General features: G+C 50.0%; 2 protein-coding genes across 2 annotated transcripts; one reads left to right on the top strand and one right to left on the bottom strand.

Moving 5' to 3' along the window:
* Positions 1–5,818: 5,818 nt before the first annotated feature.
* LRRC25 (leucine rich repeat containing 25) lies at positions 5,819–10,297 on the top strand. The gene is made up of 3 exons (XM_053582358.1): positions 5,819–6,004; positions 6,493–7,295; positions 9,596–10,297. The coding sequence occupies exons 2-3, from the start codon at positions 6,502–6,504 to the stop codon at positions 9,717–9,719; spliced, it is 918 nt and encodes a 305-aa protein (XP_053438333.1). The 5' UTR covers positions 5,819–6,004; positions 6,493–6,501; the 3' UTR covers positions 9,720–10,297.
* A 2,315-nt stretch (positions 10,298–12,612) lies between these two features.
* Positions 12,613–15,133, bottom strand: GDF15 (growth differentiation factor 15). Its single transcript, XM_053582357.1, has 2 exons — positions 14,803–15,133; positions 12,613–13,516 (listed from the first exon to the last, which is right to left on the bottom strand). Exons 1-2 carry the CDS (start codon positions 15,080–15,082, stop codon positions 12,864–12,866), a joined length of 933 nt encoding a protein of 310 aa, XP_053438332.1. The 5' UTR covers positions 15,083–15,133; the 3' UTR covers positions 12,613–12,863.
* Positions 15,134–15,744: the final 611 nt, after the last annotated feature.

Genomic DNA, 15,744 nt, shown 5'->3' with positions numbered 1-15,744 from the left:
GTGGGGCTTTGGGGAGATAACTAGGTCACTAGAGCAGAGCCTTCCTGAATGCAATTAGTGTCTTTTTTTTTTTTTTTTTTTTAAGAAACACAGTCTTACTTTGTCACCCTCAGTAGAGTGCCGTGGCGTCACATCTCACAGCAACCTCCAGCTCTTGGGCTTAGGAGATTCTCTTGCCTCAGCCTCCTGAGTAGCTGGGACTATAGGCGCCCACCACATTCCCCAGCTATTTTTGTTGTTGTTGTTGCAGTTTGGCCAGGGCTGGGTTTGAACCTGCCACCCTTGGTATATGGGGCTGGCGCCCCACACACTGAGACACAGGTGCCACCCGCAATTAGTGTTTTGATAAAAAAGGCCCCAGAGAGCCCCCTTGCTTCCTCTGCCATATGAGGACACAGTGAGAAGATGGTCATCTACAAACCAGGAAGTGAATCTGTCCTTGGTGCCTTGATCTTGGACTTCCTAGCCCCCAGAACCGGGAGGTATAAATTTCTGTTGTTTATTAACCACCCACTGTGTGGCATTTTGGTTATAACAGCCTGAACTGACTTGCAGTTGGAAACATCTGCTTTCTACCCAGAACTGCTCCTACCGCAGGACCTTTGTTGGTCCTGGATACCTTTACCCATGTTCCTCCCTCCTTACTAAGAAGTTCTCTCTTACTTCGGGGGGCTGAGGTGGGTGGATTGCTTTAGCTCAGGAGTTTGAGACCAGCCTGAGCAAGAGCGAGACTACATCTCTACTAAAAATAGAAAAACTGGCCAAGCATTGTTGTGGGCATCTATAGTCTCAGCTGCTTGGAAGGCTGAGGCAGGAGAATTACTTGAGCCTAGTAATTTGAGGTTGCTGTGAACTATGACACTACAGCACTCCAGCATGGGGCAATGGAGTGAGACTCTCTCAAAAAAATAAAGGAAGTTTTCTCTTATCTAAGGGCTTCCTTGATCTTATCATTTAAAAGTTGTTGTACGGGTGGCATCCATAGCTCAGTGGGTAGGGTGCCAGACACATACACTGAGGCTGGTACGTTGGAACCTGGCCCAGGCCTGCTAAAACAACAATGTCAACTGCAACAACAAAAGTAACTGGGTGTTGTGGCGGGTGCCTGTTGTCCCAGCTACTTGGGAGGCTGAGGCAAGAGAATCACTTAAACCCAAGAGTATGAGGTTGCTGTGAGCTGTGATGCCACAGAACTCTACTAAAGGTGACACAGTGAGACTCTGTCTCAAAATAAATAAATAAAAACTGTAATGGGCTTTAAAAATAGAGGAGAAAAACTTAATTTTGTCATCAGAGATAACTAAGAGTTTTTCTTTAAAGAGGAAGAATGAAATAGGAAGGCAAGATAATCGCTTGAGCTCAAGAGTTTGAGGTTGCTGTGAGCTGTGATGCCACATCACTCTACCCAGGGTGACAGAGTGAGACTCTGTCTCAAAAATAAATAAATAAATAAAAATAAAAGTTGTTCTACTAGCTTGACACTAGAGCCAGACACTGTCTCTACAAAATAGAAAAATTTAGGGCAGCACTTGTGGCTCAACAGAGTAGGGTGCTGGCCCCATATGCTGGAGGTGGCAGGTTTAAACCCAGCCCCAGCCAAAAACTGCAAAAAAAAAAAAAAGAAAAAGAAAAATTTACTGAGCATGATGGCCCACACCTGTAGTCTCAGCTATTTGGGAGGCTGAGGCAGGAGGATCACTCAAACCCAGGAGTTTGAGGTTGCTGTGGGCTGTGATGATGCCCCTGCACTCCAGCCTGGGTGGTGTTAGCCTCCTTGCCTCCCTATTTTCTTCCTTTATTTTCCATTGCACCATTCCCACCACCTGTGTTATATATTTTCCTGAGGGATCCTACATGTTGCCTGCCTCTCCAATGGCAATAAGAGCCCCAGCGGGGACAGAGATTTTGTCCATTTTGCTCACAACTGTATCTGCAGTCCCTGGATCAGTATTTGGCACACTTGAGGAGCTTAATAAAGGCTTAGGGAGAAAAATGAATGCGTTTGTCCTTGCAGGATCATAGATGTCTATAATTTTATTTTCATGACTCTGTGGCACCCCCAAGGAGAGGTGCACTGTTAGGGATGTAACCAATCCTTAGGTTGTTTCCAGTTCTTCTTTAAACTATTTTTATTTATTTGTTTATTTATTTTTTGAGACAGAGTCTCACTATGTTGCCCTCGGTAGAGTGCTCTGGAGTCACAGCTCACAGCAACCTCAAACTCTTGGGCTTAAGCAATTCTCTTGCCTCAGTCTCCCACGTAGCTGAGACTACAGGTGCCCACCACAATGTCTGGCTATTTTGCTGTTGTTGTTGTAGTTGTCTTTGTTGTTTAGCTGGCCTAGGCTGGGTTTGAACCCCCCAGCCTTGGCGTATGTGGCTGGCGCCTTTACTTTTATTTTTGAGAAAAGATTTCACTCTGTCACCCAGGCTGGAGTGCAGGGGCATGATTACAGCTCACTGCATCCTCCAACTCCTGCGATCAATGGATACTCCTGCCTCAGCCTCCTGCGTAGCTGGAACTAAAGGTGCCCACCACACCCGGCTAATTTTTTCTTATTTTTTGTGGAGACAGGGTGTTGCCTAGACTGCTCTCAAACTGTTGGGCTCAAGCAATCTTCCCACCACAGCCAATTTTCTGTTTTCTTTTCTTTTCTTTTACTTTCTTTTTTGAAACAGAGTCTCATTCAGTTGCTCTGAGATTGAGTACCATGGCACCATAGCTCACAGCAATCTCAAACTCTTGGGCTGAAGCAGTTCTCTTGCCTCAGCCTCCCAGGTAGCTGAGACTACAGGCCCCCACCACAACTCCTGGCTAATTCTTTTTTTTTTTTGAGACAGAGACTCAACCTGTTGCCCTGGGTACAGTGCAGTGGCATTACAGCTCACAGCAACCAACCTGGGCTCAAGTGATTCTCCTGCCTCCTCCTCCCAAGTACCTGGGACTACAGGTGACTGCCATAACGCCCGGCTATTTTTTGGTTGCAGCCCTCATTGTTGTTTGGTTTTGAACTTGCCAGCTCAGGTTTATGTGGCTGGTGCCTTAGCCACTTGAGCCATAGGCACCGAGCCACTCCTGGCAAATTCTTCTATTTTTAGTAGAGATGGGGTCTAGCTCTTGCTCAGGCTGGTCTGGAACTCCTGAGCTCAAGCAATCCACCTGTCTCGGCCTCCCAGAATGCTAGGATTACAGGCATGAGCCACTGCACCTGGATAATTTTCTTTTTTCATATAATAAGCTATGCTGAAATGAATTGTTTCAAAGTCTTTTTGATGGCTTTTGTCTTTTCTTTTGTTTTTATTCTGTAAAATACATGTAACATAAAATTTACCATTTTAAATTGCACAATTTAATGGTACTGAGTTTTTTGGTTTTTTTTTTTTGAGACAGAGTCTCACTTTTGTCACCCCTTGGTAGAGTGCTGTGGCATCACAACTCACAGCAACCTCCAACTCTTGGGCTCAAGTGATTCTCTTGCCTCAGCTTCCCAAGTAGCCGGGACTACAAGCATCCACCACAACACCCGGCTATTTTTTTTTTTTTTTTTAGAGACTGGTTCTCCCTCTTGCTCAGGCTGGTCTCAAACCTGTGAGCTCAGGGCAATCCACCTGCCTAGGCCTCCCAGAGTGCTAGGATTATAGGTGTGAGCAACTGTGCCTGGCCATCAATGGCACTTAGTATATGACAATGTGGTACAACCATCATCTCTATCTGATTTCAGAACATTTTCATTCCCCCAAAAGGAAACCCCATCCCCATTAGCAGTCACTCCTCACCCACCCACCCCCAACCCCTGGCAGCCACCAATCTGCTTTCTGTATCTATGGATTTGCCTGTTCTGGACGTTTCATATCAATGGAATCATCCACTATGTGGCCTTTTTTTTTTTTTTTTTTTGTAGAGACAGAGTCTCACTTTATGGCCCTCGGTAGAGTGCCGTGGCATCACACAGCTCACAGCAACCTCCAACTCCTGGGCTTAAGCGATTCTCTTGCCTCAGCCTCCCGAGTAGCTGGGACTACAGGCGCCCGCCACAGCGCCCAGCCACTTTTTGGTTGCAGTTCAGCCGAGGCTGGGTTTGAACCCGCCACCCTTGGTATATGGGGCCGGCGCCTTACCGACTGAGCCACAGGCGCCACCCCACTATGTGGCCTTTTGTGTCACCTCTTTTACTTAGCATCATGGTTTCAAGGCTTACTCACATTGTAGCAGGTGTCATATCTTCCTGCTTTTTTGCAGCTGAGTAATATTCCACCGTGTGGATGAACCACATTTTTTTAGTCAGTCATCAATTCACTTTGCCCATCACTTTGCCAACATGCAAATATTTAGGGAAGGATTTCCAGAACTGGGCTTGCTGTGTCAGCAGACACATGAGTTTGTAATTGTGGTAGCCTGTACCAGGGTGCCCGCCACTGGGACTGTACCAGGGATGCTCCCCAGGCAATACCCTGAGTGGCCTGTTTCCCCACAGCCCAACCAGCACAGAATGTTGTCATGGTTTTGGATTTTTACCAATTTGAAAGATGATAAATATCTCAGAGTTGTCGTGATATTTCAGTTTTCTTATTAGGAATGAGCATCTTTGAATGCATTGTTTGCAACATTACTCAAAAGTGCAATCTGTAGCTCTTTCTTCAAAGTCTCCATTCAAAACCTTTGACCATTCTTCCAAGTTTGGGGACAAGGGCAGAGGCTGAGCAAAGGGGAAGTCATGGGGTGGGCTTGCAGCCTCCCAGTATCCAGGAGAAGCCTTTTAGCATGCAAACCATTTTATTTAGTGTAAACTAAAGCTCAGAGCAATTAAAATTGCACAGCGAATCTGGCTAGAATAGGCTTGAACCTGGTCTGTCTGACACCAGAAGGACCTGGTGTGGCTGAGACTCTTTTGAAGCACATGCTTCCTCAATCTCACTTTTGTCACTACTCTTTGGGTCTGACTCAAGCCACAGCTTCCTCTCTGAGTTGTCCACCTCCAGCCAGCAGGCTCACTCCGAAGGGAGATTTTAACACAGGGGACTTCCTCTGGTCACACACCTGTCTTGGCTGTCCAAGATCCTGGGAATAAAGCCCTAAGTCCCAGCCTGTGATCTGAAACTTGCTGTCCCCTGCTCACACACTTGTTCCTCCCCTTGGCCTCTTGGCCTCTCTGCTGCAGTCACTCAAAACCACACCACCCTAGCCAGCTATGTTTTCTCAAGCCACTGGGTCCTATGCTCCTGCAAATGAGCTCCTTGCTGTCTGCTGCTTTGATTCATCTTCTACGACCCAGATTCAGCATCTCCTCCCCCAAGAAGCCCTCTTTTAGTCCCCTCCAGCACAGAGGTGCCATTGTGCCTGATGAGCTCAAGCTCTGAGTCTTCAGTCTGATCCTAGGAGCTTGGAGAAACAGTGACAGGTTTCAAGAATCCTCAGAAAACTCCTACTCATATGTTAAAGCCCCAATTCTAATACCTTTACTCCTCCTCCAAGAAGTCTTCCAGGAAGACCCTGTCCCTTCCTCTTGCCTTTCCCTGACTGCATGGGTCAGGGGGTGTCTGTGTCCCAACAGTGGATGCACCCTGAGGACTTTCTGACCAGGGCTGAGGTCTCTTGGGGGTCTAGCATGTGTATGTTTGTTGAATGCATAAATTAATGTGTAGGACGGGGAGTTAACTGAGCGGAAGTGAAGATGTAAGTTGATGAGATGGCAGTCAGTGGGCTCCAGCAAGAGGGAAGCTGGATCCTGGGCAGCCCCTCCCCCTAGCGTGAGAACCTTGAGGCCATGCAGGGGGCGGGTCTGTGTGTCTTCACTCTTCCCCTCTTCACTCCACCCAGCCGCCAGTTCCTCTTCCCCCTGACTTGGAGGGTGCAGAACCTAGTGATAGTGCGAGGCCATAGCAGATCTGCGGAGGGTGCTGGCCGCTGTGACCCCCCCTCGTCCTGTTGAGCCACTACACAGCCCCTTGCCTCCCCAGCTTTCCAGCACCGCCCAGGCGAAGGTGCGGCAGTGCGACCAGAAAGGTAGGACAGAGGTGCGAGGATCTGGGCCTGTGCAGGGGCTGTAAACTAGAGGCAGGGGGACTCCACCTCATTCCAGGACTCCGCAGTGACCCCGCTGTTCCGAGAGGAACAGCTAGCGGAGGGGATTGGGAGGGGTGCTTCTATGGCAACCATTTATTTGCATATGGCCCCGCCCAAAATGTGTGGTCAATGTGAGTCCCAAAGGGTCTCATCTGGGAAATGCAGAACGACTTGACTGGGCCATGTCTTCTCCACCTCGCTTTGCGAGTCTACTAGTCATTGAAGTTATGTACCCATTCCCCACAGGGGACACTGAGGCCCAACCAGCGAGGGGCAATAAGACAAGGGCTACATTTTACCATTTCAGAAAGGGCCTAAGCTGTTTTGAGCTATAAAAAACAAAAGTAAATAACAATAAACACATGTGGTGAGGGTGAGGGTGACCACAGGGCTGAGGTCAGGGCTTGAATTCCTGTGTCTCTGCTTAGGTTGCTTGAATGGAGGGTGCCCTGGCCTGGGTGCTGCTACTGCCGTTGCTGCTGCTGCTATTGCAGGATCCAGGCAGCCAGGGACATTCGTGCAATGTTACCTCGGAGGATGTGGACTGGACGAGGGAGTTCAATGCTATGTGCCTGAATTTCAGTGGTCAAGGTGTGAGCCTGCCCCAAAACCAGTCTCTGCGGGCCAGCAATCTTCTCCTCCTTGATCTGTCTGGGAACAACCTGCACGAGCTCCCACTGACCTTCTTTGCCCAACTGGAGAAGTTGCAGGTCCTAAATGTGACAGACAACTGGTTAGATCGGGTGGATGGAGCCCTGGCTGCACGCTGTGGCCTTGACCTGAAGGCTGACTGCAGCTGCATTCTGATATCCTGGCATGAGGTCTGGCGAGACAACTGCTCTGGCCACCCGCCGCTGCAGTGCCTGGACACAGCCACTCGTGCTTGGCACAACCTCTCCACCTTCCTGGAGGTCAGCTGTCCCCCTGGCTTGTCCCCTGCAACCATTGGGGCAGTTATAGCAGGTGCATGTCTGTTTCTTGGATTTGCCATCGCTGGCCCGTTGCTGGCCTGGAGATTTTGGAGACTCAGGGTGGCCAGAAGGCAGGACTTGAGCAAAGCTTTGGCTGCTCGGGATGGTCCCAGGCCCAGCTCTGGTGTGCAGCCACGGTACAGCAGCCGGGGCTGCAGTCCCAATTCCCAAGTGGCTGCCCCATGCCGCCTCTCCACACCAGACTATGAGAACATGTTCGTGGGTCAGCCAGATGCTCAAAACCAGTGGGATGAACATGGGTGAGTGACCCACAGACACTTGCCTATAGTGTTTAATAGCAAGGCTCCTGACCCAGATGGCTGGAGTTCAAATCCCAGCTCTGCCTCATACAGGCTGTGGGATCTTATGCAAGTAGTTTCACTGCTCTGAGCCTCAGTCTCTATATTCGTAAAATGAAGATAATAATAGCCTTTGCTAAGGGTGTTGGAGTAAGAATTAAGCACGTTCTTATGTGTGACAAGCTTCCTCTTCATGAAACACAATTTCTGTGCTGCTAAGGATGGAGAGACAGGAGGCAAGTAGTTGAGGCAGACTGGGTGCTCTGCAATTGTGGGCAGTGGCATGGGCTCAGATCTCATGTGACTCAGGGCTCTCTCTGAATCTCCATTTCTGTCTCTATAAAATGGGGCCAGCCCCCCACGTCCCCATGACACATAGGAGATGCTAAAGAGATCATCTGTGGCCCTCTTCCCCACGAAGTCCTAACACCTCTTGATAATTTTGCTGTGCTTAGATAAGTTCAACTTTGCCAGGTTGGATAAAGGAGTGGAGGGAATTTCAAGGGGCAAGACCAGTGGGGTACAAAGGCAGGGAGGTGAGACAAAAAAGAGAATATGGTGTGAATGGTTTTTTTTTTTTGTTTGTTTGTTTGGTTTTTTTGGTTTTTGTTTTTAAATTATGTGAACTTTGTTTTGTTTTGTTTTGAGACAGAGTCTTACTTTGTCGCCCTCGGTAGAAGGCTGTGGCGTCACAGTTCACAGCAACCTCCAGTTCCTGGGCTTAGGCAATCCTCCGTTTCAGCCTCCCAAGTAGTTGAGACTACAGGTGCCCACCACAACGCCCGGCTATTTTTTTTGTTGTTGCATTTTGGCTGGGGCTGGGTTTGAACCCACCACCCTCGGTATATGGAGCCGGTGCCCTACTCACTGAGTCACAGACACCGCGGTGAGTGGTTTTTTAAAAGGCAAGATGTGGGAGCTAAGGGTAGAAGGAAGTAGACGAATCCAAGCAGGAAGGGTAGTTAGCCATGACTGTGTTTGGGAAGTGGAATGCATGCCAAGTGACTGTCAGCTGTCAATCAGAAGGAAGAAAATATGCAAAGCAGATGCAAACATAGCTCAAAAGCAGAAGTGGTCTGTGGTAAAGAGTTTAAGTCACTTGATTCTGTAAGGCAGCTTGTGCTCGGATGTTCACCATTGCCTCCCTGTCAACCAAAGCTTCTTGACCAGCCTCCTTCATGAACCTGGACTGCAAAAACACTCTGTTTAGAACTGAATGTGTCTACAGTTGAATGACTTTACATTTGCAGAAATGGAGCCAGGTGAATGAATTGCCTGAGGCCACACAGCCAGTCATAGTCAGAAGAGGCAGAAAACAAACCCTGAATCTCAGTCCTATCTATTTGCCTACAACCACTTATGTGTTCAGAGCAATTTATACTAAAGTGTGAATGACTGATAGATACCACCACAGTGGCCTTTTTTTTTTTTTTTTTTTTTTTATGAGAAGAGCTAGGGATGGAGTTAGGATATTCAGTAGGCAGGAAAGTCCTTCCCCGGGGCATCTTGACTACTATAACTAGATAACCATTCTATGGATGTGGGAACTGAGGCTCAGAGATTATTTTTATACTAGGGCCACAAAGTCAGTTGCTTCAGAGGACTGGACCTAGTGAAAACATTTTCCATCTAAAGGGGAAAACACTGTTTGGCTCCAGCCACTGTGTCCATGTGACTGATGTGACAGAGTTTCTGATTTTTTAGGAGGAAACTGAAATCTAGATTTTAATGTAAAAACTTTAAGGAAGGAAAAGTTCCATGGGTTCAAAGTCCTCAGAACTCAGCATAAAATCCACTTTCTTCCCTAAATCACTGCCCTCCTCAACTTCCTCAGAGAAGGGAGGGCCTGGCCTCATGCCTCAGTTTCTTCATGTATAAGTGTTATGAGTGGATTCGACCGCTCTGAACTTTCTTTCTTTTTTTTTTATTTTTTTGTAGAGACAGAGTCTCACTGTACCGCCCTTGGTAGAGTGCCGTGGCGTCACACGGCTCACAGCAACCTCTAAGTCTTGGGCTTACGCGATTCTCTTGCCTCAGCTTCCCGAGCAGCTGGGACTACAGGCGCCCGCCACAACCCCGGCTATTTTTTTGTTGCAGTTTGGCCGGGGCTGGGTTTGAACCCGCCACCCTCGGTATATGGGGCCGGCGCCCTACTCACTGAGCCACAGGCGCCGCCCGCTCTGAACTTTCTTAAAGATGAGGTACCTGTCCCCTGAATCCTCCTCCCTCCCGTTCCCTCCCTGATCTATCTGTCCCCACAGGGCTCAGCCTTCAGAAGACAATGACTTATACATGAACTACGAGGGTGTCGACCTGGCCTCCACACCTGTCTACTGCAACCTGCAGTCATTAGGCCAGCCCCGCTGGATGAAGAAGAGTATGTGATTCCTGGGCACTGAGCCTGTGATGTCCCAATGTCCACTTAGCCTCCTCCCAGTCCCTGCCTTGGGGCACACTAACTCTTCTCTGGCTTCAGTTCCCCTATCTGAGGAATGGGGATAGGAGAAGACCACCCTTGAGGTCCCAAGAGGCTCTACAGACCTTTCCAGTCTCCACTCTGCTTCTCAGCACTCTCAGCTGCTAGAGGAAGAAGAGGAAAAACCTCCAACAAAGGGACAGGAGGGTCAGTTTATGAACTCGATTGTCACCTTCCAATTGGTGTGCAGGTGGTACTCAATAAATGTTTTGGGGCTGATGAGGCTGCTGGTGCAGGGTGAGTAGGTTCCTCCTGGGCTTCCAAGCTCATATCTCCATCTGAGACTTCTGAATTGCCCTCTGCCTCCCATCCCTCCTTTCCGCTCTTTCACTGTCCCTTCCCATATGCCCAGTCTCCAGCCTTGACTCCCAGGGCAGCTCACTCCAGCCCTAAGAGGATCTTATAACTCATGAATTGCACTCTGCTCCTCCTGTGTTCACGCACCATCCATGAATCCCTGTCGCCCCTGGATTCTCAGCCTGGTGCTTGAGGCCTGTATGATCCAACCCTGACCACTGTGTTGTCTCTTCCCACCCTGCTCTGAGACTCCCTGGTTCTTCCTCAGGCAGTGTTAATTACTGCTAGACCTTCGTGTATATCAAGAGTTTGTTCAAGTTCACACCTCAAGTGGTTTCCTGTAAATAATCCCAGCCCACCTCCTGTCAAGCCTCTAATCTGTGGGCGACAGAGCTGGACACAGACACCCCCTGTCCTGGGAAATCAAGCCTGGGCTGGAGGGAGGAATAAGGCAGGGTCCCCAGAGGGAGACAACTGAAGGAGTTAGAACAAGGCTGCATCTAAAAGGGCAATCTGCGGTGGAGTTTGCAGAATGTAGGAGTTTGAGAAGTGGGGAGGAAAAAGGAGGCTGGGTGGACCAGCTTGTGCAAGAAGTATAAAAAAGCACATGTCTGCTGACTTTTCAGTGGCCCTGGTATGTAATTCAATCTTGAGGTCTCCTTGGGGATCATTTTCAACAGCTTTGCTGGTGGACACTGAGCCTGTTCCCACCTTAGGGCAGTTGCACCTGCTGTTTGCATTTGCTCGGAATGCCTATCCCTCATCTCTGACTCTAGGCCTTGTCTTTCTCTAGGTCTCAGGTCAAACATAACCTCCTTAGGAAGGATCCCTCACTTGACTATCTAAATCACCTATGCCTAAAGAACTGCCTGGGTTAAACCCTCACCACAATTCGTACTGCCATTGGCCACTTTCTTAGGATGTATGCACTCCCCCTCTTCTCCATGAATTCATTTTTCCCCACATACTCATTTTTCTTCCTCACTTGACTGAGCTCCATACATGAGGTGATTCTTTGTCTATCTTGTTACTGCTGTGTTTTCAGTGCCGAGTTAGGGATACTTGCAGTTGTTCAGGTTGGTTTCTGGGTAGTGGCATTTCTAGCAGGCATACCTCACTACTGGAAGAAGGTCCTATGTCACTCAAAGCCCTGTCAGTCTATGTGAGACTAAGTGTGGATGGGCAGGTTGATGTGTGTGTGTGTGTGTGTGTGTGTGTGTGTATTCAGCATATCTCAGGAATTCCAGGATGCTGAATGGGAAGAATATATAACGTGGGAGATGTGGTGCACATGAAAATGTTTTCCACAACTTATTTATTTCTTCTTGCTCTTTTTATATAAAAGCATGGAGGCATAGGTCAGGAGCAGTGGCTCACAGCTGCAATCTTCACACTCTGGGAAGCCGAGGTAGGTGGATTGCTTGAGCTCAGACGTTCCAGACCAGCTTGAGCAAGACTAAGACCCCTCTACTAAAACTAGAAAAATTAGCTGGATGTTGTGGCAGGCACCTGTAGTCCCAGCTACTTGGGAGACTGAGGCAAGAGGATCACTTTAGCCCAGGATTTGGAGGTTGCTATGAGCTGTAGTGCCATGACACATTACCCAGGGCAACAGAGTGAGACTCTGTTTCCAAAAAAAAAAAAAAAAAAGCATCATTAATGTGAAAAGAGGTGCCACAAACAGGAGGGGTGATGGGACTCTTCTAGGTTGGGGCAGTGTCACAAAATAAGGCCTTGATTGCACATGGACTTGGCTCTGAGCTGCCTGTGTTTAGAGAGGTGACTTCCATGTGGGGAAAGACCATAGAAAGGAGAAAGAGACAGAGTCTCCTCTTGCCTCAGAAACAGCTCTGAGCAAGGAAAGATGGAGGGAAGCTGAGATCTAAAAGAAAGAAGGCTAGGGGCAGTGCCTGTGGTTCAGTGGGTAGGACGCCAGCCCCATATACGGAGGGTGGCGGGTTCGAATTCAGCCCCGGCCAAACTGAAACAACAACAACAAAAATAGCTGGGCATTGTGGCAGACGCCTGTAGTCCCAGCTACTCGGGAGGCTGAGGCAAGACAATCACCTAAGCCCAGGAGTTGGAGGTTGCTGTGAGCTGTGACGCCACAGCACTCTACTGAGGGCAATAAAGTGAGACTCTGTCTCTTAAAAAGAAAAGAAAGAAAGAAGGCTGGGCCCCAGTTGCCCAGCTGCCTGGGAGGCTGAGGCAGGAGATCTCTTGAGCCCGGGAATTGGATGCTGCAGTGTGATATGATGACACCGCTTCACTGCAGCCTGGGCAACAGGGCAAGACCCAATCTCAAAACAAACCAAAACACAAGACATAACGAGAATATCAGAGATGTCTGAGGCTGTGCCCTTGTAGCCACAGCACATTCTCATTGCCTGGCATCCCCAAGTACACTTCACCACCCATGCCCCCAACGTTTCCACTCCCTCCTTTATCAGGTTCCCAGGGGAAATTGAAACCAGGCCCATCCTGGACTCCACAAGGGTATTTCAAACAGCTTCTTTTTATTGCAAGTTTTAAATAAATATACATCCCCTCAGACCAACCCTCTTGCCCCCAAGCAGATCAACCCCAATAAATTAATAATAAATACAGACTTATAAATACAACAGTTTGAGCAGGAGTGAGAAGGCAATGGTGGGACAGGAATTGGGGTTCTCAGAACCCATGGGCCCATTCTCCAGGCAAGGAAAACTGAGGTCACTTCCTTTGTTCAGGTGCCCCAAGTGGAAAAGCAGGGTCGCTCAGACACAGTGGCAGTCCTTCGCTAAGAGATCGTCATAAGTTTGCAGCAACACGCCGCCAGTGTCGGTCTTCTGCATGATCACCATGGGGCTGTAGCTGGAGGGCACGCAACATGGGGCAGGCACCAAGTCCGGCTTCAGGCGGTGCAGACTCGCCTTGATCTGCGAATGCATGTTGGCCACTCGGAACTGGCTCGGGCATGCGCCGACGCACATGGTCACCTGCAGCTCCCGCGGCGCATGCACCCAACTGCTCCAGCCCAGGTCATTGAGCGACGCGCGCACTGTATGCAGTTGGCAGCAGCGCCCTGGCCCGAGCGGACAGTTGTCCCCGGTGCGTGCCCGCACTTTGCGGCGCGCCCTGGTGGCGTGTGACCGCAAGTGCAGTTCCAGCTGGGGCCGTGCTGATCTCGATGCCGCCAGCGACACCTCTGATGGAGACAGTGGCGGTGACAACCGCAGGTGTAGCGCGGGAGCCTGGGGGCCTGAGAGGCTGAGCTGACGGTGTAGAGGCCCCGTCACGTCCCACGACCGCGGCGCCTTCGGGGACAGCCGGAACAGGGCCCGGTGGAGGAGGGAGGGCACGGGGAGCATCTCGATCAGGGCGGCCCGGGAGATGCGCAGGCGCAGGTGGCCCTCAGACCCCATCCACACTGTGGAAAGAGGGAGAAAGAAGGAAGCTGGTCACCCACAGGCCTACTGTTTGCCAGAAGCTGGGGGCTGCCCACTTCCTCCAATACACCAAGCTAGAACCCACCACAGGACCTTTGCACAAGCTGCTACCGCGACCACAGCTTCTCCCCCTAGGGCTCTCTGCATCTCTCAGCATGGCTGCCGCGTCTTCATCCCTCCAGCCTGCCTAAAATAGGAACCACCCTATTTTACTTCCTGTGTGTCATTCCTCTCCCTCCTAGAATCTCAGGCACAATCTCTGTCTGGAACACAGTAGGTGCTTAGTAAATACTTAAAGGAATGAATGTGTATCTGGTATTTAGAGAGCCTGAGATTCACACCTTGGCTCTGATTTCTTCTCCTGGCAGTCAAAAGCATTTTTTTGGAAGGCCTACTAAAGGGGTGGGACACAGCAGTTAGTTACCCTGTCTTTTCTGTCTGGCTCTCCCTTTCAGTATCTGAAAAATAAAAAGTACCAGACCCCCGCCCCCTATTCCAGATAACTTGACCTCTAGGACCCTTAGACACCCCCCCCACAGGCTGGTACATGTAGAAATGTTGGGGGGGATAGAGAGGCTGGGATTTGAGGGTCTTCAAGCCAGTTGTTAGGTTCAGCGAGGGCAAGAGGTTTACCTGGCATCACACAGGCACTGGTGGGATTAGAGCAGGATAAAAGTGCTCCCCTCCCCCGCCTGACTCCTCCTGTGTCCTAGTGTACAGACCTCATTCCTCCCCCCTGCTGCACCCCTCTGTAGAGGGCATACTCCCGCCTCTTCCTTCCTTCCCTTAGGGCACCTATTGCATGTGACTTTAGCGGTGTGTGACCGTTGATTGCATCAGATTAGGAAGCAGCTCCAGCAGGTTTTGCCCATCATGCAATTTCCTTCTCCCCATCTTCCTCCTGGATACTCTGACCCCGGTCCAGTGTAGGTACCACTCCCCCCACCCAACCGGGTCCCTTGGTTCTCTAGGCACTGTGCACATTCAGGACAGTGCCTGGCGTCCCTGGGCTTCACTATTCCTATATGCGATCTGGGGACGGGTTCTAACATCCTTCGTTGGTAGAGCTCTGCCTTGTCTGGATGCAACCCAGGCTGTCAGCTACCTCGTCAGACCCAAGAGTGGGGTACAAGATGTTCCTACCGTTTTCACAAATAGGGAAACTGAGGCTCAAAGGTGGGCTTGGACCTCTTAGAAACCGGACTACTGTTTAGATGTGGGGGGTGGTAGTGGGGGAGGTCAGAGGGGTCTTCAAGATTCTACTCACATTCTGGGGTGAGTATCCGGACAGAAGGGACAGGGTCGGCATTCAAGTCCTCCCTGCTGTGGTTCATCCGCAGCCTGGTCAGCAGGTCCTCAAAGCCTTTCCGCAACTCCTGGGATGTGGAGGCGTCGGGGTGCAAGTCTGAGGGTCCCGGCGAGCCAGGGAGGCTCTTCTCCGCCAAGGCTAGGGCGCCCCCCGGTGGCGGCCACGAAAGCATCAGTACCATCTGCAGTGTTAGCAGCATCCGCGAGCCATGCAGTAGCGTCGGACCTGGCCGGGGCATGACTGTACCGCTTGTACTTTGAGCCTGGATTGACCGGTCGCTGCAGGACCGTTCTTTATATAGTTCCCGGACTTCCCCCGCCTTCCTGGTCCCGCCCTCCGGCTCCTGAGTGTAAAGTAAACACTCCAGTGACCACGGCTAGGCCGAATCTTGGGGGTGTATTTAGGATTGGGGGCACTCCTAGGGAAGCTGAGGCACCTCTAAGCCTCAGTGTCCTGTTCCATGAAATGGGGACATCATCCTATCCTGGTAGTTTTCTTGGAGAAAAAACTTATTACTATGTGGTAAATGCCAGGCAGCAGCTTAAGAGAGGACCATCTTCCCCCAAGAGAATTAATTCCTCCCTTCCTTTTCTGGTTGAGATCAAAGGCCAAAGATGGTGAAAAACGAAGATAGCAGTGGAGAAAGGGCTAAAATGAGCCAGGAAGGATAACCTTGGGCAACTCATTCCTCTCTGCCATGCCTCAGTTTCCTCTCAGGAACACAGGGACTGAGACTTTCACTGGATGGGTAGTCAAGTGAGGGGTAAAGCACAGGGCCAAGCACACAAAAGGTATTTGATAAACTAGGCGCTTGATATTCATTAGCCTTTGGGGAACTCCTTCTCATTCTTCAAAACCCTACTCAAAAAGCCCCTCCTCCAGAAAGTCTTCTCTGACATT

This window comes from Nycticebus coucang, chromosome 3 (assembly GCF_027406575.1).
Source record: "Nycticebus coucang isolate mNycCou1 chromosome 3, mNycCou1.pri, whole genome shotgun sequence".
Classification (NCBI taxonomy): Eukaryota; Metazoa; Chordata; class Mammalia; order Primates; family Lorisidae; genus Nycticebus; species Nycticebus coucang.
This window is presented reverse-complemented; position numbering and strand designations above follow the sequence as displayed.

Bases quoted from the DNA above. Each gene is read 5' to 3' on its own strand.
- GDF15 (XM_053582357.1), bottom strand. From the start codon at position 15,082: ATGCCCCGGCCAGGTCCGACGCTACTGCATGGCTCGCGGATGCTGCTA. The intron at 13,517-14,802 runs GTGAGTAGAATC...CTCTTTCCACAG, and splicing joins CCGGATACTCACCCCAGAAT to TGTGGATGGGGTCTGAGGGC.
- LRRC25 (XM_053582358.1), top strand. From the start codon at position 6,502: ATGGAGGGTGCCCTGGCCTGGGTGCTGCTACTGCCGTTGCTGCTGCTG. The intron at 7,296-9,595 runs GTGAGTGACCCA...CTGTCCCCACAG, and splicing joins AACCAGTGGGATGAACATGG to GGCTCAGCCTTCAGAAGACA.